Source organism: Delphinapterus leucas, chromosome 10 (genome assembly GCF_059928025.1).
Source record: "Delphinapterus leucas isolate spDelLeu-1000000601 "Yukka" chromosome 10, BTC_Dleu_Yukka2, whole genome shotgun sequence".
In the NCBI taxonomy this organism is placed as follows: domain Eukaryota; kingdom Metazoa; phylum Chordata; class Mammalia; order Artiodactyla; family Monodontidae; genus Delphinapterus; species Delphinapterus leucas.
The window spans coordinates 39,708,674-39,735,702 of record NC_143138.1 but is presented as its reverse complement, the minus strand read 5'-3'; the positions used below and the strand labels follow the sequence as shown (position 1 = coordinate 39,735,702).

Here is a 27,029-nt window from a genome sequence, read left to right as displayed (position 1 = left end):
TAAAATTTTATTGGTTCTGGTAGGAAATGGGGAGGGCTCAAATTTTCACAAAAAAGCCAAGACCAGTTTTATTCTGACACCAAAAAAGAACGATGAACTTCTCCCCACCATTCCAACCTGCTAGACAGAAAATGAATGCAAACATGGCAAGTTGGAAAACAGTTTAATGATCACTCACCAAAATGTTTACAAGGACAGACTATTCCACTACTCCTGCTGTCACCGTGTCCTTCACGGTAGAGTATCACAAGTCAAAAGTTTCTGATTGTTTCATTTACTTAAAACCAAATGTAAGAAACAACCTAAGTCATTGCAACTTCAGGCTTCAATGTGAAACCGTCAAACCGTCTTGGAAGGGTTTTCTTTCTGAAAGCAGCGTTCCTGTCCAGAAGATGCTTAAGGTTCATCAACCAACCTTTCTTCTTCCAACTATCCAGTAATAGTTAAATGCCTCAGAATGCCCTCAGAGGTCCCAAGATTTAGTCAAGGCAAGTATGAAACAGGCTGCATGCCTTCAAGGTATAATGAATATGAGAGTTTTGAGGAAGAGATTAAAGCATCATGGAATCCTTCGAGGACTGAGATACTAAAAGCACCAGTGCAGAGAGTCTCATGCAATAGGAAGTCTGGAACGAGTACTTCTTCCTTCAGTACCAGGCCCTTCTAGACTGTGGTTTAGAAGAAGATGATTTTTTTGTGCTTCGAGTTGGGAATTTGCCCCTTCGACTTCAGCCTCCGAACAGCCTCCCTCATATGTTTGGGTTGTAGCGGCGGCATTTCTCCCCACTTCTCACACACATCCAGTGCTAAACAGAGGGCAAGGAGAGAGTTTCATTATCACACAAGAGCTTATGTATTACAATCCTTTTGAGTCCTGTAATTCTCATTAACTCTCTTAAGCTTGCTAAAGAAATAAACCAACACATTTTCCCTTCTTAAGAGAATGCTATAAAATGTATCATGTTAGCTTTAGTATATCCCACATCAGGTATTATCATAGGCAACAGTTTAAAACATATCTTCTCCTTAAAAGAATAGATATTTCACCAGCTAGAAATTAGCAATGGGCAGCAGCCAGGTTCTTTACTTGATGGACAGGGGGCAGTTCCCAGGGATCATAACATCAGGGACAACTACTCACCATACCACACTGGTCAGCCCCAGTGACTGCATTTTTTTGTACCTTTACTTTTGGCAGCAGAAATGAGCAAAATCCATTGGAGGAAAATACAGAGTCTGCTTCTGTCACCCTGGGCTGAGGACAGGAATCAGGAGGGCAGATTTCCTAGGTGTTTCCAGGCCTTCCAGTATTGAAATTTTCAAGGAATAATGTTCATGCTCTCCCGAACGCAAGGCTCCCTTTATAGTGTAAATGGAAACCACCACTGGTGCCTTAATAAGTCCCTCACTATAGATATTCTTGGAAATAAGACCACGACAGGCTCAATCCAGTATTTAGACCAACACCACTCACCTTCTTCTACCACCTCCCCGACGAAAACTTTGGAAATACCAGACATAGCAATAACAACATTCTGAGACACAGAGGTACCAGTGATGGACTGGATCAGCTTGAAAGAAGGACAAAAGACTGTGATTAAGGTAGTCAAGGACTGGCTTTGGAACATAGTACCCATAAGAGCTCTGCACTGAAAGAGTTCACTAAAGGCTGGATCTGAAATTGACACCAGTAAAACAAAAGGATTCAGGTGTATAATGGCCTATTCTATTTGTTGAGACCCTATCCCTAGAATACAAAATTACAACTGGTCAGATTATTGAGGGGCATGCTATTTTTATTTTCCTGCCTAAATGTTCCACCAACTTGCCTAACACCTCACTTCAAAATGCCAATGGATACAGCTCTTGAGTCTCATTCAGTTCTCATAGCTCATGGAAATGAGTGTGGTAGTCCATCCTTACCCTTTTAATGGCTGCCTTAGGGAAAGCTGACCGGCGATACATTTCATAACGGTTCAGCTGCTCCTCAGAAAAAGAAGAAACCAGGATTCTAGACAAAGATTCAGGTAATTAAGTTCACTTATAAGAATGAATACTTAAGATGTATATTATTATGTCAAAAAAAGCAAGTCTCAGATATTTAAAAAATAAATTTTTCAAGGGATCAATAGTATTAGGCTTAGTGTTTATGAGGAATGAAGAGAAAGCATCTCTACTCTTACAGAACTTGACAATAAGTGAAATACGAGTTCCTTTCTTACTTCACTAAGAACAAAAACAACAATGTTGGGTCACTGAATCACACTATACCGGTTATGTTTTCAGCATTAGGCTCTCTCTCCCCATAAGGCTACCTCACTACACTTCACATTAAAGATAAAAATTTAATATGAAAATTTATACTCAAACCAGTAGTTTCCAACATTAACAGATTAAGGGGAAATTTTATAAAATATATGGAAAAGGGTTAATAATCTTAATATATAGTTAAATTTTCAAATAAATTAAAAGATGGCCATACCAATTTTAGAAAATGAGCAAAGGAAGTGAATAGGAAATTTATAAAATATACCAATGGCCAATATATAAAGAGGAAAAAAATTAAGCTTCAGTATTAACTAAAGAAATTAAAATGATGAACTAAAGAAAGATTAACATTTTTCATAAAACAGATAAAGAAGTATTAAAAAGCATGGTATTAGTGAGGATGGGAGGACACAAACTCATACATGCTGGTAGACTGTGAGGTGGAACAACCTTTTTGGAGAATCTGGAAATACAAATGAAAATCCTTTGAAAATGTTCATACTGTTTAAACTACCAATTACCTTCTAGGAGTTTATTTTAGGAAGTAAATGGACAAGTATGCAAAGATGTGCTCAAAGATGTTGATCATAATGTCAAAAGAGGAAAAAAAAAAAACCAGAACTACAGAAATAGATTACATCATAGTTCATCCACATAATGGAATACAATGCGGCCATTAAAAATGATGATTTATGGGCATATTTACTGACATGAAAATATTTAGCTATATACTGATATATCAAACATTAAAGAATATATCTGAAAAGGTATATACCCAAATATATACCCTGGGTAAACTCTGGGTGGTGGAATTATAAGTAATTATTTTTTCTATTTTTCTGTATTTTCTGAATTATTTGCAATGAACCCATACCATTTTTACAATCAGAAAACATAATGAATCTATTTCCATTTTGAAGAAAATTATGACCTAGATGTATAATTAATGACATGGAAAACATTTACCATATATAATGTGGAAAACAGGTTACAGTCTTTAACATCTTTGAAATTTTTAATTTAATTTATAGATTTATATGTGTAAAGAAAATATCTTGGTGAATATACATCAAAATATTAACAGTTTATTTTGGTGGTATGGTGATATTTTTCTTTTTACTTATATTTTCTATACCATAACATAATAAAATATTAAGTGCTTTATTTTCTTTTGAGTTTAAAAAAGAAAAAAAAATTTAAGGACAAGAAAAATGTATTAACTTTGTGTGGTCAGGTTAGAGCCTTGAAAGGGGAAAGATCAGAAAAGTGACTTACTGCATCTTTTGAATCTCATCTTCATCCACTTTCTGCTTCTTCTCTTTCTTTTCTTTGATATCTATTTTCAGTTTTTTGGCTGCAGGAGTAAGTAATGATGAGTCTTCCCTTTCAACTGCTGTTAAATCTGAGATATCCTGACTCTTGAGCTAAGAAGACAAAAGAAACCCTTTATATATTTGGTCTACTTCCCAGACTTGGGTAAGGTAAGAAGACATCATTTCTCATTACAACACAACAAATCCACTTATTTCTGTAGTTTTTGGTTCCAGGCATTGGCTGTACCATCAAATATAAGCTACCCTGTCTCTCCTAAAGGAGTTTTCAGCCCAGCTGTGGAAAGAAAACCTACTAAATAGTCCAGTTTTCCAGGTTAGCTATGATCCTAGTTCCAGTTATCTGTTTACAAGGGCAATGTAGTGCCAAGGATCATGAAAACCACTCTCCCCCGATCCTCTTCTTCTGACCTCATTCTTTAGAGGGGATGTCATAAAAGTCCTCTCCACCCAGCCAGCTCTTCTTCGTCTAAATCTGTAGATCTCTTTACTGATGATGATTCCATGTGGAAAGAATATTAAAAAGGAGGCACCTTCTCATCAAAGCAGTGTTTTTTTGAATTTGGGACTTTAAAGTGAGCTTCTCCCACACGTAGGGCTCTTTTCTTCCTATCTTTCAATACCACTGTATCATGCAAATATTTACTTCCCATTACTAGACTGATAACTTTATTTATTCTTTAGTTCTTTTAATTAATTTATTTTTGGATGCATTGGGTCTTTGTTGCTGTGCGCGTTCTTCCTCTCGTTGCAGCAATTGGGGGCTACTCCTTGTTGCGGTGAACGGGCTTCTCATTGCAGTGGCTTCTCTTGTTGCGGAGCACGGGCTCTAGGCACGCGGGCTTAGTAGTTGTGGCTCGCGGGCTCTAGAGCGCAGGCTCAGTAGCTGTGGCACACGGGCTTAGTTCCTCTGCGGCATGTGGGATCTTTCCGGACCAGGGCTCGAACCCGTGTCCCCTGCATTGGCAGGCGGATTCTTAACCACTGCGCCAACAGGGAAGCCCCTAGACTGACAACTTTTTGAAGATAGGTTTGTCTCTTATTTATCTCTCCTCACATAAATATTTACCATTGTTTTACTCATGCTAGATGTTTAATATCTGTTTAATAATGACCAAAAAAATCCAAACTTCATCCCCTCCAACAATATAGAATCTAAGGATACAACAAACCTCATTAATGAGATTTAACTTCTGTTTCCTTAAAGAGAAGCTCACATTTAAACTCATACAGGAATATGAGAAGTACGTTGAGAGCGAAGGTAGTAAATCTTTAACAACCTTTTCAACTTCTTCTCTAGTTACTGATATATACAAATTTTCTAACTTCTCTGTGCTTCAATTTTGGTGATTTATATTATCCTTAAAAATGAGCCATTTTTCTTGAAGTTTCAAAATTACTTGTTCTAAACTTGAACATCAAATTTTCTTAAAGCTTAAAGATCTCCGTATCAGTGCCTTAGCCCCTTCTCATTTCATAATGTTGTACATTTACATTTCAAATAACCAGGTCTTAATTTTATTGTTTATGTTTTTAAAGCACTAATTCATTAACATCTACTTTCATCCTGATTAATTCCTTGCTCCTACATTCTTCTGGTTTATTTTGTTCTTTTTCTGGTTTCTTGAGCTGGGTGCTTATTTTCAATATCTCTTGTTTGTTAGTAAAAATATGTAAGGTTATGAATTTTTCTTTAAATAAAGTTTTGGTCAAATCCCATTGGATTTGACGTGGCATTCTCTTTGTTAATTTCTTTAATCCAAAGGCTATTTAGAAACTAGTTTAAAATGTCCAGGTGTTAGTTTTTTGGAGGGAGTGGGAGTGGGAGAAATTTTTGTTTTTAATTTCAGGTTCTATTGCACTGTACTAACAGGATATGATCTGTTATGATTTCTACTTTTAAGAATTTATGCTTTTCTTTGTGGTCTGGTATATGATCAATTTAAAAAAGTGTTTCACAAGCATCAGAAATTTTTTTTATCTTCTAGGTGCAAATTTCTGTATGTAGTGAGCTTTTTACTGGACTAAGCTAATTATTACTTAAATCCTTTCTGTCCTTGAGATCTGTTTTAAAAGTTCCTTCTTAAAGTAGTTTTGTCACATTTTTCTTTTTCTAAAAGTTCTTAACTTTATATATTTTGATACAACTTTATGCTCTGAAAGGCTGTTTCCATTTAATTCAGTGTCTTCACCCATGCTCTCACACTTACATTCAAACAGGAATTATAGCTCTAAGACCCCAAGATTCTACCTTTAGAAATGGAATCTAGAGAACGCTGAGATTCTAGTATCCTGACTGATGCTCAGTGGAGCAACACTGCTGAACTCTTGGGATGGCACAATTGATAGGTTTGGTGCTATAAAGACCCTTGGACATTAGCACCCAGGTCACTGGTAGCAGTGAAATGTCCGAAGAGGATAAGAACGTGACTAAATTAGTAACTACCTCAAAGTCTCCCTTTGACGACTCCGCAGCCTTTAATGACAAAGTTACACTTAAGCAATATCTAAGAAACCATATTGGGGTGAAAGTGGTACTAGGAATCCTGGGTTCTAGCTTTTGCCCTAAGTTTCAGTGCTGATTGGCATTGACCTCAATTTCCTCACCAGGAAAACCAAGAGGCAATTTGAAATTCCCTTAGAAGTAGCTTTAACGCCTAAGGGCAGGGATTAAAAATACTGACCCAGTGCTTGGGTCTCTGGAACTGAACCGGCTCTGAAGGTTTTGTCTCCTCTCTCCCCCCAACCCCGCGATGGCAGATCCAAAGGGTCACTATCTTAGCTTGGGAGGGACCAACCAAGAAGCCTGTCAAGCAGCCAGTGACACAACTCCTCCGGCCTCATCAACACATCTCTCCCTACCTCGCCTTCTTCAGCCGAGGCCTCTTTCAATTCCCCATCTGCGTCTCCATCAGTTTCCTCCGGGATTCCGTCCGCGTCAGTAATCCCCGGGCTTCCAGGAGCAGCGGCCGTCTCATCTGACTCCCCTGTCTCTCCACCTTTTTCCGTGGGCGACTCGCAGGCATTATCCATGGCGGCGAGAAGAAGATGGGAGAGGAGATCGCGATGCTGTCAGACTCAGGAGCTCGGGACTCTGCGCAGCACCGCAGCCCAGGAGCTTACTTCCTGTCGTCGCGCTGCTATGACATCACCCATACCGCTCCTCCGCGGGGTCATTTAGAGGCGCGCCTAGAGGACTTCAGGGATCCGATTTACGTCTGATTTGGTGGCGGTGGGGAGAGGGAAAATTGAGGGCACGGAAATCAGTTTGTGGATTTTCTACCTTGGGAAACCAGCATTTGTAAAAGAGAGCTTTGTTGTTTACTGGAGGGCTTCTTTTTCCTTTCCGTCTTTCTCAAAACGCAGTGTCAGTGAACTCCGTCCTTAATCCGCTTTCCTCAGAGTAAAGTTTGGGGACAGGAGAAAACTCAATTCCGTTGTTCGCCCTTGTTGTGGGATGCGGCTACCGGGCAAACGCAGGCAGGAACTCAACCTCTTACAGTTCAATTGGACAGAGACCTCGGGCTTGTGTTAACATTGAATTGCCAGCATTTCTCTTCCGTTCCTCAAGCACCTAAAAAGAAAGAAAATAGTCATACAGCTTGAACAGAATTTAAACAATGCCGTATTAACTCCACAACTACTGAGCGTCTACTTCGAGCCAGGAACAGTCCTAGCACCACAAACAAAAAACAGGCGGATTCTACGCAATTGTATGATTTTCCCAATTCACGAGGACTCAAGATTGGCGTCGGTTTTACAAATCTGACTTTTAATGTCACTTTGGTTAATGTCATCAAAAGTAAGAGGAGGGCTTCCCTGGTGGCGCAGTGGTTGAGAGTCCGCCTGTTGATGCAGGGGACACGGGTTCTTGACCCGGTCCGGGAGGATCCCATATGCCGCGGAGCGGCTGGGCCCGTGAGCCATGGCCGCTGAGCCTGCGCGTCCAGAGCCTGTGCTCCGCAACGGGAGAGGCCACATCAGTGAGAAGCCAGCGTACCGCAAAAAAAAAAAAAAAAAAAAAGTAAGAGGAAATAGGGGCTTCCCTGGCGGTCCAGTGGTTAGAACTCCGCACTTGCACTGCAAGAGGGGCGGGTTCGATCTCTGATCCGGGAACTAGGATCCCGCATGCCTCGGGGGCGGCTTAAAAAAAAAAAAAAGTAAGGGGAAACAAATCCTACTGGGAGGGAGATATTTCATTTGAGTGTTTCGCTTTAACGAGCCATTTCAGGGATTGGGAGCATGAAGTGCGGATATTTCCCTTTTAAAATTTTCCTCTCTTTCCTCATTGCGGTACGGAGGGGGGCATTTTACTCACGTCTTTATCACTAGATTCCCACATCCATTACATATTTATGTGTTCAGAAGGAATGGCCTTGGAAATGTAGGTGCGCGTTACCATATTCCTCTCTTTGTTTCTACACGCCTGGATGAATTACCGTATTTTGTGTCCTGCGAGCTCCCAAAACCTTTGGAAAAGGAGCGCACTTCGGGAGGCGCAGACAGGTGAACCACGTTTTTTCCCTTCCACTTATACAGCGGGTGACCCTGCGACGCTCTCCTCTTGACCTGGGAGGCCTATCTCAGCGCAGCGGGGTGCACTTGGCGCAGACCACAACCACCTGCTCCCGCTCGCTGAGCCCCGCCCAGCTAGGTGGGCAAGGGGGCGGGGCTCGGGGGCGCTCTGACGCGTGACGCCGGATCCCGGAAGTGACGCGCTCCTGGGGGGGAAAAGGCGGGGGGAGGGGGGTGGTGTCCCGGCCGGTTTGGGGGGCGCGTTGCCCGGAGACCGAAAGTTTGCGAGCCAGAACAGGCTTGGCGGCGGCCCCGGAAAGGGGGTCCGGGGGCGGCGGCCCTGGGGATGGGGAAGGAGCAGGAGCTGCTGGAGGCGGCCCGCACCGGACACCTCCCGGCCGTGGAGAAGCTGCTGTCCGGGAAGCGGCTCTCCTCAGGCTTCGGGGGCGGCGGCAGCGGGGGCTCAGGGGGAGGCAGCGGCGGCGGCGGCGGCGGCGGCGGCGGTGGTCTCGGCTCCTCGAGCCATCCCCTCTCCAGCCTGCTCAGGTGGGTAACGCTACGGGGCTGGGCAGCTGCCTGGAGACCCCCCTTCCCCTGCCCGTCTCCTGGGTCCCCAGAGAGATCGGGGCTCCGGAGGCCCTGGTGGGGTGGGTTTGCGGGGTGCCCTGGGGCGAGGGCAGGCGGCCCAAGGGGCGAGGGTCGCCGGTGCGGGTCCGTGCGGCGTCAGGCTCTCCTCGTCTCGCCTAACCCGGCAGCGAAGAATGGTGGGAGTGCCCAGGTGGCAGCCTCCGCCGCATGGCACAGCCGGGTTTCACCCTCGCCCGCTGTTGGGTGCCAGCTGTTGTATCTCACAAGCCACTTTAGAGCAGAAAATATGTATATTTTAAATCTCCCTCATCTCCTGCAGAAACTCCCACGCCTTGCAGAATCTCGCGGTTCCCTTGGAGGAATTCTCTTGATTCCCTTTTTTTGGGAACTTGGAACCTTCCACCAGGCTCTGCAGGACGTGGCTTTTGTTGTTTATATTAAAATTGCTTCTGGGTTTATCACGCTCAAAGTGTTCTTATTTGAGCCCCTCTTGTGCTTGAAGCTTCCATTCTGGTTCCTTATAGTGAATCTCATTGGATTAGTCTGTTAAGTGGCATATGCAGGGTTCATCAGGGGGTTTATTCATCAAAAAATAAAGCTTTAGAAAGACTTGTTTAGGAAGCTGAGGGGTGCTTTAAACTTTTCCAAGGTCTGTTGTTAAAATAAACACTTGAATCTGGAGCTGTAGGGATTGAGAAAAAAAGGTCGTTTTTATGTGGCTTGGAGGGGGGATTGTAGGTGCTTTGTCAGTGTGAGTAAAATGTGTTGTTTCAGCAGCACTTTCATAGCCGGTTTTCTTTTCCTTCCTTGTTCTTTTGAGGTTTTTAAGAAGTGGAAGTTCATTTAGAAATGGCTTCATTCGCTTTTGTTCCCCATTAGTTTATGTAACTTCAATTTGAGTGAGCTTGGACCAAAAAAGCCCAAGGCTCTGATAAATTGTTAGGTATTAAGCACTGAGTGCAAACCCAGGTCTATACAGGAAGATACTAAAAAGCAGTCTAAGAGAACTCTCCCAGGGGGTTCTTTTGGGGAGGCAAAAACCAGTACCATTTGCAGCAATTTCCAGCCCCTAGAACAATGCTGTCACATAGTTAGTACTCAGGATTTGTTGAATAAATAAAAGTATCAATTAGGAAATGATACATTTCTACATAAACTGATGGTGGTACTCACTGTTAGTAGTTCAGAGAAATGAGACATCACTGTGGGATGAGATGGAGATCAGGGCTTCCAGGAGGAGGGGGACTTCACCTGACTTTGCAGGATGTGAGGATTTGGGTAGGTGAAGTACTATGAGAGCGTTCCAAGTGGGCACACCATGATCAGGGGCACTGAGGTGGGAAAGGAGACTTATTTGGTGCCAGTGGGTCACTAGAAGAACTTTCTGTCTGGAGCCTTAAGAGGTTGGGTGTGATAAAAAGAAATAATAATAATGGATGGCTATACTTCCATCTTTCAGAGTGACTTAGTCTTTATGTTTATATTCCCAGTTCCTATATCAGTGCCTGACACAGGTGTTCAATAAATGTACTTCGAATGCATAAATTGGGTTTTGAATCTTACCTGGATTACTTTGATATTCCTGCACTTCTGATGTCTGAGAGATGAGAGAAAGACCATACCGGTTTGGAGGTGCCTGTCTCTAATGAGCTGAATGCTACAGCATTTGTCTGTTTGCCAGAGATACCTTACCCGCCACCCCCTTAACTACCTTGTAATTAAGCAAGACTAGAAAATCTTTGTTGATTTTCTTTTTTTTTTTACTTTGGGCCTCATGTTAATATGTCCAGTCTCTGTCATAAAGGGTGGATGTTGTCTCCACTCCCTTGTGTAAGAGAGCTGACTCCTTCTGACTTGCTCCTGTATCTGTTGTCGAGATGGTATACGGCCTCAGAGCTGCCCCGGTCTCTCATCCCTGTGACTCCTAGGGGCAGGGAGGATCTGCAGGCACTAGTTACACTAGGTATGTCATTAATTAGAGGTGACTCTGATTAAACCTAGTGAAAGATTTCTGAGAAAATGAAACCATGCATTTAGATAATCCCTAGGTCAGCATATCCTCCCTTTTTAGGTTTGGAAATAGTAGAGGGTAGGTCTCCTATGCCCACACACCCCACCTCAAGGACCCTGGGTTATTTAATGAGAGCTGTGGAATCGTAGCTTCAGATTTGGCCCCTGCATTAGCTGCCATATCCTACCCCACTAGTATTGTCAATTGCAGCCTACGTTTGTCCAGCTGTTTGGAGTGACCAAGTCAAGCAGGCAGGAATAGGAGCTTACAGCTGCAGTGGATATAAATGTTCTGGATCACAAGTATGTTTGTCTACTCATATGTTTATGACCCAACCCACCCCCCACCCCCATTCTACAAAGGCTTTGTGCTTATTCTTAAGCTACAAAATGCCTCCTCTCTCACCCATCCCTTTTCTCTTATACTGCTTGGGCTTAGGTCTTAACCTCTTAAAGCCCTCCCTAATGACCCTAATACACACAGATCTCTCAGGCTTCTACTTTGGAACCCGTTATCTGCAGTGAACAGTAGGACGTCAACTCATACTTTGCTTGCCTAGATTTCACAGTTTATTGCTTTACATATAGTAACCCTCACCAATTGAGAACATACCTGCTGAGGATCAGAAAGTCAGCAAAGAAGACTTCTACTAGGAAAAAAAGTGGTTATGAACTTCATGTCCTTCTGACCTTCACTTATTTACTGTATACTTATTCAGAAGCAGTATAGCATTAACGCTTCAGACCACTTGTTCTGGAGTCAGACTGCCTGGATTCACATTTCGCTGCTACCACTGACTAGCTGCTTGACTTTCTGTGAATTACTCAACCACTCTGAGCCTCAATTTCTACATCTGTGAAATGGGGGGAATATTATCTGTTTTATAGGTATTGTCTTATGTAATGTGTGGAAGAAGCTCACCACAGTTTCTGGCACATTGTAAGCGCTCACTGTTAGGCTTCCCCAGTTCCGTTGAGCACGTACAGTTTTGCCATGCTGTACCTGCCACGTGCAAAGTGCCATGCCAGACATGTCTTAAGTGCTGTTCTTTTACTCTTGGGTATCTGTTTGCCAAGCCACGGCAGATTAGAAATAGTAAATAAGGGAGAGGCCCTGCTCAGGCAGGCACACTAATGCCATTCACCCACCAAATGTTTACCCATCCTCTGCTTTGTGCTAGGCCAATTGTTAGATGCACTGCAAATTTTATCTCAGGCCTGGCACATAGTAGGTAGTCTGTCAAAATTAGTCCTCTCCCAATACAAGGTCTGTTCCCTTGTAGTGTTTATAGCAGTATGATATGTCTGTATGACAGATTGGCAAAATAAGAGAAAAAGCAATAAAAGGCTAGCATAATTTTTCCCACCGCCAGTAATTTGAGACTATTAACATAGATGAATATAGCCCTACACACCTTGTTAGGCCCCAAACATCACTGCACTATAGCTTAGTGCTGTAGTATCTGTTTATTGTGACTCTTAGCCAATCAAATAAAGATTAAACTACGTTCAGTATAGCTTGTTAATGAAAGTACAAAAAATTTTAGTTTTCTGTCTAAAATGATTCAAATATAATATTTGTTATTTCAAAGGACAAGCAGTAGATTATCTAGAAAGCATAGTTATCTAAAATGCCTAGTCCTACAGAGGTTCCAAATAGCATGGATTTTACTTTATATAATACTGTCTCATTTTCTAATTGTTGAATGGTCGCCTTTATTCTGTAGCTTGAGACAGGCTCTGTATTAAACTTTTTTTTTTTTTTAAACACAGTATTTTTCAGCCCTGGGCACATAGTAGGGCACTCACATTTTCATGTGATGAAGAGTTTAATATGTTTATGGTTATAGTGAAACTACTGATTTTCAGGAAAGCAACTTCTGTTTGAGAATACAGTAAGATTTGGATTAAAAGTGTTCTAACAACTAAGGGAAGAAAGTTCTGAGGAAAGGAAAAGTTAAAAGAAAACACAATTCATTAGCTTAAAACTATGAAGTGGATTATGAGCTAAATACTGATATGTGTCAATGTGAATGATGTAACGTGAAATGCACTCCTGAGGTTCAGAAGCACAGAAAAACAGACCAAAGGTTGTAATTGAGGAATAGATTGTGTCATAGTCTAGGGAAGTTCTATACCTGATTTCTTTTTTTTTCTTTCTTTTTTTTTTTTTTGCGGTACGCGGGCCTCTCACTGTTGTGGCCTCTCCCGTTGCGGAGCACAGACTCCGGACGCGCAGGCTCAGCGGCCATGGCTCATGGGCCCAGCCGCTCCACGGCATGTGGGATCCTCCCGGACCAGGGCACGAATCCGTGTCCCCTGCATCGGCAGGCGGACTCCCAACCACTGCGCCACCAGGGAAGCCCTATATACCTGATTTCTTAAGCATGAGAAGAGTGAATAAGAAAAGAAGCCAAGGAGGCTTGCTGTAGAAATCTGAAAATTTATAGACAGTAGCAATAAATTTGACTATAAACTAGATTTTTACTCTACTGTGGATGGTGGGGAGATTATCCAAAGACAGTCATGAATTTCCCAAAGATATGAAAAGGTTCTGAAATAAGGAATGAAGAATGGAAAGTTGTTTTTTTTAAAAAAATAATTAATTTATTTATGGCTGTGTTGGGTCTTCGTTTCTGTGTGAGGGCTTTCTCTAGTTGTGGCAAGCGGGGGCCACTCTTAATTGCGGTGCGCGGGCCTCTCACTATTGCGGCCTCTCTTGTTGCGGAGCACAGGCTCCAGACGCGCAGGTTCAGTAATTGTGGCTCACGGGCCCAGTTGCTCCGCGGCATGTGGGATCTTAGCAGACCAGGGCTCGAACCCGTGTCCCCTGCATTGGCAGGCAGATTCTCAACCACTGTGCCACCAGGGAAGCCCGAAGAATGGAAAGTTTTGAAAATTGGATCCCATTTGAGGGACAATAACGGGTTCTCTCCAAATTCAGAAGATATGACAAAGTTATTCATTGTTTTAAAGAAGGAGGATTCCTGGGCTTCCCTGGTGGCGCAGTGCTTGAGAGTCCGCCTGCCGATGCAGGGGACATGGGTTCGTGCCCCAGTCCAGGAAGATCCCACATGCCGCGGAGCCGCTAGGCCCGTGAGCCATGGCCGCTGAGCCTGTGCTCCACAACGGGAGAGGCCACAACAGTGAGAGGCCTGCGTACCGCAAAAAAAAAAAAAAAAAAGAAAGAGGATTCCTGATGTTTATTTAAGGAATTCATACTTAAAAAAAAAAGAGTGATTACCCTAACCATTCTATTGAAATGGCCCCTGAGAATGGATGTGTAGCTTGGAAATTATAGTGACATGACAGCTTTTTCTCATGCTGACCCTTTTACTTTTGCCCTCCTACTGGGCTAGATTTCTTTTGAATGTGCCTATTTTGAGCAAGATGATTTTAACATCCTGAGGAGTGTAACACTGACCATGTAAGGATGTAGAATGGGAGGCCTTAGAAGCAGGAACTCATGGATTTGTGTGATCTAAGTTCCTGCTCTTCTAAGAGAATGCAAAAGCAAAACAACAACAAAAAACACAACTATTTACTAGGATAGCAGTTTTCTGGATCTTCCACTAAACCTTCTTAATTCATTAAAAATGGTTTTTAAAGAACTTCTTAAAATACTTCTTTAAGTATAATTTTATTGGGATGGCAACCCTTTTCCTTTCATTTGGAGTTGCTGTACATTTTTGCTTTCTCAAAAGCAGAATGTGGTCCCCCTGTTAAAAAATCAAAACAAAACAAAAAAGGTGGCATGCCTGGGAATGACTGCAGCATGGTTACTTTATATCTAAATGTCTAGAGCATGGCTAATGTTAAACTGAGTAAGGCATCTACTGGTAGTAAAAGATAATTTAACATAAGTTTGTTAAGTCAGCGATCTCCCTTAATTCTCTGATTGAAGTTCAGTTTTGAAAAAAAGTTTTAAAAAGAGAATCTATTTTATATATATATTTGTTTATTTATATTTTGGCAGCACCGGCTCTTAGTTGGGGCATGCAGGATCTTTGTTGTGGCATGAGGGATCTTTTTTAGTTGCAGCATGCAAACTCTTAGTTGCAGCAGGCATGTGGGATCTAGTTCCCTGACCAGGGATTGAACCTGGGCCCCCTGCATTGGGAGCACGGAGTCTTACCCACTGGACCACCAGGGAAGTCCCTGAAGTTCATTTTTGAGTGTCTTAGTTACAAAAATTAGAGACAGGAAACAGTGAAACAATCCTGTGAAGAATTTGGTTTGTATCTAGTCAGCTTCAACCTGTTCACTTGTCCCGGGAGGTTCTGGTCCCAGTGAAAGTTGCATCTTTGGCCAGAAAAATCCCTTTGAAGGTTCTTCCCCCTACCCCTCACCCTCCTTGGTTTGTTCACCTCAAACAGCTATGAATTTTGTTTTGCAAAAGGAAGTCGAGGCTATTTCTGCCCTAGTCTTCAGTAGGGAAAGTAAATTACTGGGTTTTATAGCCCAGAGACACCAAGGAAGCCCCAAAAGTAGATAGTGGAGAGTTTGTTCTTGGAAATGTCAGGCTCTCCTGTGGGCAGGAACTGGGTCTCTTCTGGAGAGCCCTCAGAAAATGTTACCCACACCGATTTCCAAAAGATTACTGGGAGATTTTTTGTGGTATAGAAAATTATATTGTTACATTCATAGAACATTTTCAAATAACTTTGGTGTGGTTAGAGTTAATGGTAGTAATACTAGAAATTTTATGGTATGGCTTCATATTTATCCTTTCTCAGTAATTTGTAGATCAAGTTTGTTTAGTTTACAAATCAAAAAAGAGTTTTTAAAATGTCAGTTGTCTCTGCTTTAATTGTGATGTTCTTACTACTATTAAAAATGGTGGAGATGATCCAGGAAGCAGAACAGCCCTCTGGCTTACTTAACTGGTGAGAGTTTAGCATGGCTGCTAAGGGTCAGGCTCTGATCCATCTCTGCCTTGTGACTTAGGCAAGTTATGTAACCTCTCTGAGCATCTGTGTTTTCATATATATAATGGGCCTAGGATAGTACCTACCTCCTGAGGCAGCATCCCATGAGTTAAGATGTGTAAGACACATAATGCCTGGCACATGCCAAGGGCTTGGTGAACCTGGGCTACTACAGTTATATGATGGGAGCCCAGTGCTCGCCACCTTTGATGAATCTGGAATGATAATCCTGTTTGTTAAGGACATGTGTTTTTTGTTTTTAATGTTCCCATTTAAAAATTTATAGTAATTGATAGCAGAGGCTCCCAACATTTTCAAATATGAGTCCCATTTTTAAAAGCCTAAAAATGGTAACGGTGGCAAAGTTACAAACTGATAAAGGTTCACAATCTGTTGTCTGAAATCTTGGGGTTTAGAATCCAGAATTTTGGGGGTGCTGGAGGGTGATACTGAGCTCCTACTGGGATCTGGGGCAGCACTCTGAAACATTACATTTTGGAGTGAAACCTGTTAATATTCACACTAAATGGGATAAATATGAAGCAGCTCCATATCAGTTTTGCACCTAACCAAGTCTGCCGCTAACTTTCGAAAATTTATTTTCATAACTTTTTGGATTCCTGAATTGTAGACAAGGGATTATTGTCTTCTGCCTTTATTATAGAAGAATTGCTAGACACATAAAAGCACAAAGAAGAAAATAAAATCATCTATAGTTCTACCACCTAAAGAAATTAACTGTTGCATTTTTTTTTTTTTTTTTTTTTTTTTGGTACGCGGGCCTCTCACCACTGCGGCCTCTCCCGTTGCAGAGCACAGGCTCCGGACGTGCAGGCCCAGCGGCCATGGCTCATGGGCCCAGCCGCTCTGCGGCATGTGGGATCTTCCCGGACCGGGGCACGAACCCGTGTCCCCTGCACCGGCAGGCAGACTCTCAACCACTGCGCCACCAGGGAAGCCCCAACTGTTGCAATTTTGGTGTATATACTTTGGTCTTTTTTCTATGCAAACTTTTTATTTTTCTTCAAAACAGACAATGTTCTGTATGTACTTTGTCTCAAATTTCTCCTTGCTATATTGTGAACATTTTCCCCATCATTTTCTTTTCCCCTCAACCTCATTTTAAATGGGTAAGTGGTATTCCATAGTGTGTATGAACTGTAATTTATTTAATCCCTTCCCTACCATTAGACATGAGTTTGATTTTAGTTTTCTGCTGTTGGAACAACACTGTGATGTACATCCTTGTAGATAAGTTTGTGCGTGCTCGTGCTTATGACATTTTATATACTCAGTAGAATAGTAGATGTAATTTGAGTATTTAACCATTGCAAAAATCACATATGTGCAGTTGAATTTGAGGACTCACAATAATTCTAAGGCCCCTTACATCTCCTGGGTCCTTCTGATTGGAAAGTAATGTACTGATCTGTGGCTGCTAAATGCTACTTATATTTAGAAAGGTACCTTTGTGCAGGTACAGGATTTTTATTAGTCAGGTTGGGGCCTCTTGGGTCCTTCTTCAGAGGCAAAATGTTTAGAAGAGGGCCATTAATAATACAAATGCGTAGAGCAATATGCTTCAAGCAGAATGAGACAGAATCCATTTTGTTTTTGCCTTTTGTTGTTCTAGCTTTTATTGTGGGAAATTTCAAACATATAGCAGTCGAGAGAATAAAATAATGAATCCTCACATACCTTAAGTAACCATAAAACAATTATCAGCTTATGGCAAATTTTGTTTCTTTTTATCATCATCCCCCCCCCGCCAACTCAGTTACTTTGAAGAAAACCTATATATCATTTAAGTGTGTATCTCTAAAAGATAAGGACTCGTTAAAAAATATTAAAAATACCACTATCACACCTGAAAATGGCAGTTCCTTAAAACCATCAAGTGTTTAGTCAGTCAGGGTTCAAATTTTCCATATGGCCTAAAATATTGTATTATTTATTTTTAAATTTATTTTGGCCACTTGGCTTGTGGGATCTTAGTTCCCTGACCAGGGATTGAACCCAGGCCGTCAGAGAGTGTGGAGTCCTAACCACTGGACCACCAGGGAGTTCCCCAAAATATTTTATTTTATATTTCATAGTTGGTTTGTTCAAATCTGTGTTCAAACAAGGTTCATACATTGCATTTGGTTGGTATGTCTCATAAGTCTCTTTAAATCTGTGGCTTTCATCTCTGTCATTTTTTCATTCCAGTTTATTTGTTGAAGAAAAAAAGGTCATTTGCCCCATTTCCCAGAGTCTGGGTTTCGCTGATTGCATCTCTGAGGTATCATTCAACATGTTCATCTGTCCCCTGTATTTCCTGTGGGCTGGAAATCAGATCTAGGCTTGGTCTGATTCAGGTTCAGATTTTCTGGCAGGATTTCTTTCTAGGGGATGTTGTGTACGTCCTTCTGTTTAGTCTTCTTTTTTGTGATGTTGGCGGCCATTGACGATCACGGTCTAAAGCCATGATTTAGAGTTTTCAAAATGGTGATTTTTCATTTCTATTTTACCTTCTTCATTTATTAACTGGAATACTTTTTGGAGAGAAACTTTATAGACAAACCTCATGTTATTAACTACTTGGTTACCCTGAGGTAGAGTTTGTGTAGGAAAGATGGATTAAATGCTTGATTCTTTTCCCTTATTTACCAGTTTTCAGATCAAGTTGGTTTCCTAGTAGTCTTCAGACGTGTCCAATGAGTTTCTTGTGAATAATCATTGTGAACTCGTACTTTTAAGCTTATTTGTGCTTCAGTAATAACCTTTCTAAAATGTGCTCTGAGACATTTAGACTTTGACAGTTTTACTTTACTATGTAGAGCAGTTGAACTGGTTTGTAATGAAGTGGTGTTGTTTGTATTTGTGTATTTTAATTGAGTGCTATTTCTACTCAGAGTCCTCCAGTTTGTGCTGGTTCTTCTGGTCACTTGCAAATCAAGGATTCTAATCTTCCAGAGTCTGGATTAGTTCAGATGGCTTTTAATTTTTTAAGTTTCCTGCTGGCCATACATGGCCCTATAGGTAACAAAGCCTTAAAAAGATACTCTAGAGACTTTAGAGACCAAATTTCTTTAGATTTTAATTATGGAAAACCCACTAAAAATGGTGTTTTCCCACCAGGTTTATGGGGTGGCTCTAGATAAGAATCTAGGTGTGTCAAGGTGAGTTGTTACTTATTCAGTCTCATATGTTACTCTGAATATGTTTCATGGTGTCACACTTTTTACATAAACATTGAAGAGTCAGTTGAATTGTCTTTCGTTAAGTATACTAAGCATAGGTCTGTCTCATTATTGACTCCTGAGCTATTGCATTCAGAGCTCCCACTCACAGGTCCGATTTTGAGTTCCTGTTCTGCCATCTGTATATTTTCTTTTCTTGGTTTGGAGCTCAACTATATATGAAAGTATTTCTTTTGTTTTATTTTATCCATTGGTTTTATGTGTTTGGAGTGGGGGTGGGAGGACTGGGTCAGGGTCCTTCTGCTTTGGCTCAGATTCCCCCCCTTGACCAGCCAGATGTACAAATGCTACACCTGTAGTGTCAATTTAAAATTGATAAAAGCAGCACATGGAGCCACTTATTTGTTTCTTTTTGACAGTTGTTGGGACAGTAAGGGTTCTACTTCAGAGGGATCTTGGCCTCTATTAGGCAATGACAGCATCCAGCTCCATCTTACTCACTCCACAGCACTGTCATGTTGGGCTCTCAGATTCTTTAAAGAGCATTGTCATGAGTTAAGATGAAAAATGAAAACAAAAACAAGAGAAGAAATATGTTTGACTTTACTGAGAAAGGAAAATGTATCTTAAAACACTTGAGCTTCATAGTGCCAAGGAGTTCACACTGTCGAGTTGGATGGTGTGTAATTCTTGCAAGACCGAGGCTGTGCCTCCGCCTCCACGTGATGGGGTCTGTCCTCTGTCAGGGTTGCACGCTGGCTTATCCCTGCCAGTGAGGACTTGATGTGACTGGAAAAGCAGCTCCAAATATATGTCCCACTAATAATAGTACTAGTAGTCAGCATTTATTGACCATTCACTGATACTGGATTAGTAGCCTTAATTTGGAGGGCATTATTAAGTGCTTGTCCTTACTAAGATTAAGAAAGTAAATTTTTTTATTATTGTCCCTCCTTTTATCGAATTTGTGACTTTCACCTTTGCTTGTGTATAGTCAGATCTCCTAATTACAATTCTTTTCAGTCATAGCGAAAGCTTAAAATCTCAGGGATTTTAATTTTCTTAATTAAAAAAAATTGGAAACTCTCTCTTCTTACCTGTGAAAAAGTAGAGATAGTGGTACTATTACTTGAGGTATCAGATACTTAGAAAACACAAGCTAGTGTATTTGGAGGTGGTGCTTTATTTAACCTTAGGAGGACCCTTCTTAAAGGGAGTTTCTGCCTGTACCCCAGCCCTTTTTGTCTGAGTGAACCAACCTGTTGACTTTGTTTTCCTTTCACCTGAATAAGCCTTCATTGTGATTTTCTTTTCAGTTTTCTTTAAACACAATCCATTTCTCAAGTTATTTTTCCTTTTGAATTATAATTGAGACCTACTTCTAAGAAGTCCAGTGGCCAGAAGAGCTTTCAGAACAGATCATTTCAAAAGGGCTGTTTACCTGGAAAATTCTTTCTGGGGCTTGTTTTTAGATCTTTAGCTCTTTGCTGGGCCTGGAGAGGAGACTCATAACTGTTGGTGTCATGTTCCCTCCTCCTCCTATGATCCAGCTTGATTCTGGATCCTGGTTCGGTTCACCTGCCTGATTCTTGCTTCTTCAGGTTGCCTCACAGCCCTGATAAAACTTCCACAAAAGCCCAGCTCAGATTGCAGTATTTGAGGTAGTTCACTCACAAGTTAGTTCACAGCAGCTCAGAGCTGTCGCTACAGACTCTATGGTAGGTTGGGATGTACATGTTGTTGGGGAAGAGTTTTACTTCTTGAGCACTTAATACTTTCCTCTGTCTGTACCCAGAACTTTACATCTATATTTTCTCAGTCTATCTTCACAGCATACCTGCTAGCTAATTGTTATTATCCACATTTTACAGATGAAGAAGCAAAGGTTCAGGGAGAGGTTAAAGTGACCAGCTCAGGGCCACATGGAGGATGGCAGAGCCAGGAGTCTGACTCCCCAAACTTCTGCTCGTAAAGCATTGCGTTTGATCAGTTGGAGAACTGTGTCTTTGGAAGAAATTCAAACCACCCCTTACTATATGCTTAGGTAAAATTTTACCCCCCAAATTAGGGATTTATTTGTTTTAATTTAATAGTTGCTTTGATAACACTTTGTGCCATCCACAGTTCTTAAGCACTTTACAAATATTAGCTCATTTCATCCTCATAACAACACTTTGGAGAGGGCACAAGTAGTATTGCCGTCTTACTGATGAGGAAACCAAAGCCTGGAGCCATCGAATAACTTGCCCACTGTAGTAAGCTGGGAAGTGCTGAGGCTTGCTTCCAAGCCCAGGCAGACTAGCTCCGGAGTCCTTAGTCTTAGCTTTTATGCAACTGGGGATTGTTCCTTTTATTAAGAGTGTAATACAGAAGCCCTTTGGAACACTTTGACTACATAAAGTGAGAGGCTTATTTTTTTAAATCATTGGCAATTTCCTTGGAATATAAGAAAGTTAGATGAGGGGAATGTCTTTAAACTTATGCCAAATAATATATTAGTTTAGAGGATATAGGGAAAGCCGTGCAGCTCACGAAGAGGAAAAAGCCTCCCTTATTCTCAAACTTCCTCAAACTTTTCTTCTAGAAAATCCTCACCTTCCTCTCAAGCAGGTTAATGCTTTCATGAATTTCGCCTCTGAGAAAATTCAGTACCCTCCCCTCCCCCACCAGATTTTAAAGTGATAAAGATTTGTTGTGGACACATGCCTTCGGGATGTACCACAGAGGCCAAAGGGTGTGCAAGGGAAGTAAATCTAAACAATTGGCAAGAAACTAGAGGCCTGTGTATTTGAAATTATTTCTAGCTATTGCTACCCATTCTGCTTTTTTACAATTCCTTCCCCTTCCCCTGCCTCATTAGTGGTTTATGACCAGATTTTACATTCCCAAACAATAATTAGTTTGTCCATAAAATGACTTTCAGAGAGTATTGTCTGGCTGGTTCAAATGATTGTTGATAGTAGTTTGAAGCCTGGGATTATGGGACAGGAAATGTTACTTCCATAATCCTTGGTGCTTTAATCTTCACAATCCTGTGATATTGGTATTAGTGACCATTTTACTGATGAGAAAGGTTAAAGTGACTTGCCCAAGACCGGGATTTTCCATTTGCGAGGCCTGTAGAGTCTATTTTATGTGGAGATCATGGCTGCCAAGAAGATGTCTGAGTCCCCAGGTTGTAGAAGTAGAAGGAAAAGATAGTATTCTAGCTGAGTAGTACTGAAAACACCTATGGGTCCTATATGCTTAGCAGTAATAGAATACTCTATTACTTTTTATCTGTTACAAATGAAAATACCTCAGATGTTGAAACTGGCAGAGATTCCAGATTCATTACTTTTTAATTTGTTGCTATCTCCATTATTATATGTTTAAGAACTCGGCTGGAGAATAGTTTTCTTGCTAGTCACTCTTAACCAGCAGCCTTTTTGCTGTCTTTAGCAGACCCAGAGCAGACTTTCAGAAAGGTTTTTAAGTAAATGATTGAGGGTTTAGTGTTTCACTTTAAAGTTTAACAGTTTTTTCTTTCTTGGAGAGTGTATACAAAATCAGGATCCAGTACTTTCACTTAAGTTTTTTCAACCAACTTAAGTTTTTTCAGACAGAGCTGTCTTTTTAAAAATGTCTTTTCTTTAACCATCATGATCTGTTAGACTCTTTGTCTTTAGTTACCATCATTTCTGTTTCCCTCACTTTTTAATATTTACTCTTCAGTCAACTATATATCTGAAAAAATGTGATTATATAATAATGTAATAACCAACATTATTGCCGTGTGTGTGTGTGTGTGTGTGTGAACACTTCCTATTGCTCAAGGTATTATCTGATTTCCTTCTGTTGATGAAATAATGAAGTCACTGGCTGACTTCATGTGATGAATCTGGCTGGCATCAGGGTTCCTCATTACCAGGTACTGGGACTTGCAAGATTTTGACACCTGTAGCCTTAACCTTCTGCTTTTTAACATTGTTTTGATTGTGTTTCACATTCGTTTTAATGTGTTTAATTTGTTTCTCATTGCCCACTTAGTATTCATACTTATACTAGTCACTTAGGATTGGTCTTTTGGTTCGTGTGGCCATCTGGGATTGAGTGGAACAAAATCTAAATCTTGTCTTTCCTTCCTTCACTGATTTTGATGTTAGCCTTTTATTTGATCTGTAGATACCCAGACAAAATCTTTAATTTAAGTCTTAAGTTCTTCTTGTCTGTAGAGTTGGTCTAGGACTGTCTGGAACCCTGGGGTCTGGAAAGCACATAGGTCTCTTAGTTTTACCCTTTAGTCAGCCTCTCCGTGCTTGAACTCTGAAGGGAAGAGGATGAGGGTTAGACAGAAAAATCAGTCTACAGGGAACATGGTCTCCAGGAAGCTTCCTCCTTCAGGGTGCACGCTGCCTCTGGGGAAGGGCATGGGAGAGCAGGCCCCCAGGGGCCTTCTGCCTAGAATGACCTCAGCCATTCTCTAGTTGTATGATCTTGGCTATATATATATATATATTTTTTTTTGTGGTACGTGGGCCTCTCACTGTTGTGGCCTCTCCCGTTGTGGAGCACAGGCTCCGGACACGCAGGCTTAGCGGCCATGGCTCACGGGCCCAGCCGCTCCGTGGCATGTGGGATCTTCCCGGACCGGGGCACGAACCCGTGTCCCCTGCATCGGCAGGTGGACTCTCAACCACTAGGCCACCAGGGAAGCCCCTTGGCAATATTTTTTACTTCTCCTGCACCTCAGTTTCCCATCCATAAAAAAAAAAAAGGGGGCAGTGTTTGTAGCGTTTCCTGACAGAGGTCCCAAGGAAGGTGCATCAGCACGTCTTAAAGCAGCTGCAGAGACAGACTGGGGAAAGGACCTTCTGCTTACTGTACTCTTACTGTGTGCCAGGAACCATGTGGCTTTTTCTACACCTTGTCCCGCAGGGTGGCTCAGGAGAGGAAGAAGCCTGTCGCCTCAACTATGTGAGTCTACAAACGGGCCATTGCTCTTTCCGCCCTTGAAGCTTTCATAAACAACTGCTTTCCTGTATGTCAAGCATACTGCTGTAGGAGATACTTAGGAATACGAAATTGGTCAGTTCCCTTAAGAGATTGACTTGATTAGAGTGATGATAAAATGGCCCCATGATCTCCTCAGAGAAATCGTTGATTCTAGTACTGGGGCAGGGAAAATAAAAAAAGACGAATATGTCAAAAGAACACAGAAGCCAACCTGAAAGAGCTCTCAATTGCCAAAGTTGGAACAATTTGAACGGCAAAATAAAAAGCAATAGTAATGGATTATAAGCCAAAGAATAAAATAAACATCTGTGAGTTAATGATATAAATGATTGAATAAATAAGTAAATGGGAGAGAAGAGATAGCTCTTCTTTTCAGAAGAATTCCAGTTAATAAATGTAGAAGGAATGAGAGGAATAGAAAATCGCCATTAGCACACCACAGTAATAATTGCTGCAGGCAAGATCTACCGATGAAGGCTAAAATTAGTTTGTGACAGTTTAAGGAGAAACAGAATATTAGCATGGCCTTAAAGCATCTTCCAAAAGTATTTATTAATTACTGTGGTGGTTTCAAACCATGTCCACATATTCTTTGAAACTCTCCTCTCCTGGGGATGGAGTTTAATTCCCCTTCTCCTGAATGTGGGCTGGTCTTAGAGACTGGCTTCCAAATAATAGAGTATGGAAAGGGAAAACAGCAACTTTACAGTGGAAGAACTTGGCAGACACCACCTTAACCAAGAGGTCAAGGTTAACATTTTTAGTCATGTTGATGTCACTTACCCCCTGATAGGATGTGATGAGAAGGGCACTTCACCTCTTATGTTCTTCCCCCAAAATCCATAATTATGGGAAAACAGACAAACTCAAACTGAAGAGCATTCAACAGGATATCTGACTAGTATTCTTTAAAAGTGACAGGGCTGTGAAAGACAAGGAAAGCCTGAGGAACCATTAAAGAATGGAGACTAAGGAATTATGCCTACAAATGTAAAGTGGACCAGAAAAAGGGCATGAGTGTAAAAACATTATAAATCAACTATACTTCCAAAAAAAATTAAAATAAACAAAACTGGAGAAATCTGAATAAAGTCTGTAGTTTAGTTAATAGTATTGTACCAGTGTTACTTTCTTAAGTTTGGATCAATGTGCCGTGGTTATGTAAGATGATAACATAAGGGGAAGCTGGGAAGGTACACAAGAGCTCTGTACTATCTTTGCAGCTCTTCTGTAACCCTAAAATTATGTCAGAATAAAAAGTAAATACACAAGCGCCGTGTCAGGTAGTGGCTCTGAAGTCAAGTTCTCTGGGTTCAGATCTTGCCTTTGCCACCTACCGATTGAGAGAAAATAGACAACTTTCTTAATTTCTTGGCCTCAGTTTCCTCATCTCTAATAATAATATCTCCCATATAATAAGACTGAGTGAAGATTAAATGAAGTTATGCATGTAAATACTTAGAACAGTGGCTGGAACATAGTAATGGCAGCTGCCAATATTAATATTTATAAAGAGGAAGTCCAACCACCTTTTATGTACTTGACTGTTTAGCCGTGGATGTAGATAGTTGGTGCTAAAGGAGGTTGGAAGAAGAGAAGATGGTGATGGACTAGGGTGGTCTGGAGACCCCTCCCCACCACTCCGTATACCCCTAGGATGCTGGCTTGATTGTGTTTAGACTTTAGGCCTGAGAGAGAGCGAGAGAATGTGAGATTGAGAGTAAGATGACACTTCAAAAAATTGTTTTAGTCCCAACAGGATTGTAGCTATACTTTGAGTGTTTGTTGATTGAGAAACTATGTCATAACAGAGTGACTCTAAAGTTAGTAACACTCTGAAATTAATGTGTTTTATTAAATATGGTAGCTTCTCTGTACCTTTGAGACATTGTGATATGTACGTGCATGTGAGACATTTATCCTGCCTGCTTCCAATGCCTGGTGTACAAATGCATTTGCTGACCCTTTATAATAACACTGTAGCCCTGGGGCTAAGAATCACTGCTGTGGGTGACCAGGAGCTTTCAGCGTGCAAACATGCTTTGACTTCAGGCCTCATCTTTGAGGCTGTCTTCCATCATAGGGAGAGTGTACTTCCTTTATTAGTTAAAAAAAGTTATTGAAGTATAATTTACATACAGTGAATGCACGGATAGCAAGTGTACAGAGCAATGTGTTTTACCTAGTATACATCTGTGTAGTCATCACCAAGATCAAGACGTAGAACGTCTCCGGTACTCCAGAAGGCTCTCATGTCACCTCCCAGCCAAAAGTGCCCCTCCTTGCGGTAACTACCATTCTGGCCTTTATCACCATAGGTTTTTGCCTGGGAATGTGTTTCCTTTTCTCCACCATACACCCAGGCTCATAGGGTACAGTGGGGTGGGAGCAGGGATGGGTCTATATGTGCCGAATACTATACTCGACACATTCCCAGACTTAAATAAATTCTCCCATAAAACCACGGACCTGGGCTTGCCTGGTGGCGCAGTGGTTGAGAGTCCACCTGCCGATGCAGGGGACACGGGTTCGTGCCCCGGTCCGGGAAGATCCCACATGCTGCGGAGCGGCTGGGCCCGTGAGCCATGGCTGCTGAGCCTGCGCGTCCGGAGCTTGTGCTCCGCAACGGGAGAGGCCACAACAGTGAGAGGCCCGCGTACCCCCCCAAAAAAAACAAAAAACAAAAAACCCCCCACAGACCTGGGCTTATGTTACTTATCTAAATTCAGTTTCATATCTCACTGACTGCAGAGTCCGTGTTTTTTCCATTGTACCATGCTCTGTGCCTTCAGCTGACATTTACCATAATAATTATCATCATCATTAATGAGAAGTCACCTTAGTAGTTCCCCCGCCACCCCCACCCCCCCAAGTAGCTTACATGTGTAACTCTCTAGTAGGGGAAGTTGTGCTGATTTGGAACCAAAGGACGATGGCTCTTCATTTAATGAGTCCCAGGCCTTGTGTGAGCCAGTGGAATTAGAGAGAAAGAAAGGCTCGGTCCCAGCCTTCTAATCTTCTAACGAGGGAGACAGATAGGAGGTGATGAGTGCTATGAAGCAGGGATGCTGGAGGATCATGGAGGAACCAAGGGACAGGGTGAGGGTGAGGGGGGCACTCTAAGTGTGTGAGAGAAGTGCTCCTTCTTGAAGAAGTGACGTCTGAGTGGCACATTAGAGATAATAGGAGCTGCGCAGGCAAAGAAGGAGAAA

At 41.7% G+C, this 27,029-nt stretch overlaps 2 protein-coding genes across 13 annotated transcripts in view; one reads left to right on the top strand and one right to left on the bottom strand.

Annotated features, from left to right (window-relative positions):
* Window positions 1-146: 146 nt before the first annotated feature.
* On the bottom strand, window positions 147-7,181 carry TAF11 (TATA-box binding protein associated factor 11). 2 transcript variants are annotated; one of them, XM_022581663.3, is made up of 5 exons: window positions 6,462-7,169; window positions 3,544-3,692; window positions 1,924-2,011; window positions 1,475-1,571; window positions 147-806 (listed from the first exon to the last, which is right to left on the bottom strand). In XM_022581663.3, exons 1-5 carry the CDS (start codon window positions 6,630-6,632, stop codon window positions 676-678), a joined length of 636 nt encoding a protein of 211 aa, XP_022437371.1. In that variant the 5' UTR covers window positions 6,633-7,169; the 3' UTR covers window positions 147-675. The 2 variants fall into 2 exon arrangements, with proteins under 2 accessions (XP_022437371.1, XP_022437372.1); XM_022581664.3 differs by lacking the exon at window positions 1,475-1,571 and having other exon boundaries at window positions 6,462-7,181.
* A 1,189-nt stretch (window positions 7,182-8,370) lies between these two features.
* ANKS1A (ankyrin repeat and sterile alpha motif domain containing 1A) overlaps window positions 8,371-27,029 on the top strand; it is a 187,387-nt gene continuing 168,728 nt past the window's right edge. For 6 of the 11 annotated variants that reach the window (XM_089917991.1, XM_089917989.1, XM_089917987.1 and 3 more), the window contains exon 1: window positions 8,372-8,660. In XM_089917991.1, the coding sequence (XP_089774117.1) occupies window positions 8,461-8,660 (200 nt within the window). In that variant the 5' untranslated portion in view covers window positions 8,372-8,460. Of the gene's footprint in view, window positions 8,661-27,029 lie in introns of all 11 variants that reach the window. The other 5 variants (XM_089917986.1, XM_089917985.1, XM_089917984.1 and 2 more) reach the window with 2 other exon arrangements.

Coding starts and splice junctions, on each gene's coding strand:
- TAF11 (XM_022581663.3), bottom strand. CDS start 6,632: ATGGATAATGCCTGCGAGTCGCCCACGGAAAAAGGTGGAGAGACAGGG. Junction 3,693..6,461: donor CCTCGGCTGAAGAAGGCGAG/GTAGGGAGAGAT, acceptor TTGTCTTCTTAG/CTCAAGAGTCAGGATATCTC. Junction 807..1,474: donor CGGGGAGGTGGTAGAAGAAG/GTGAGTGGTGTT, acceptor CCCTCTGTTTAG/CACTGGATGTGTGTGAGAAG.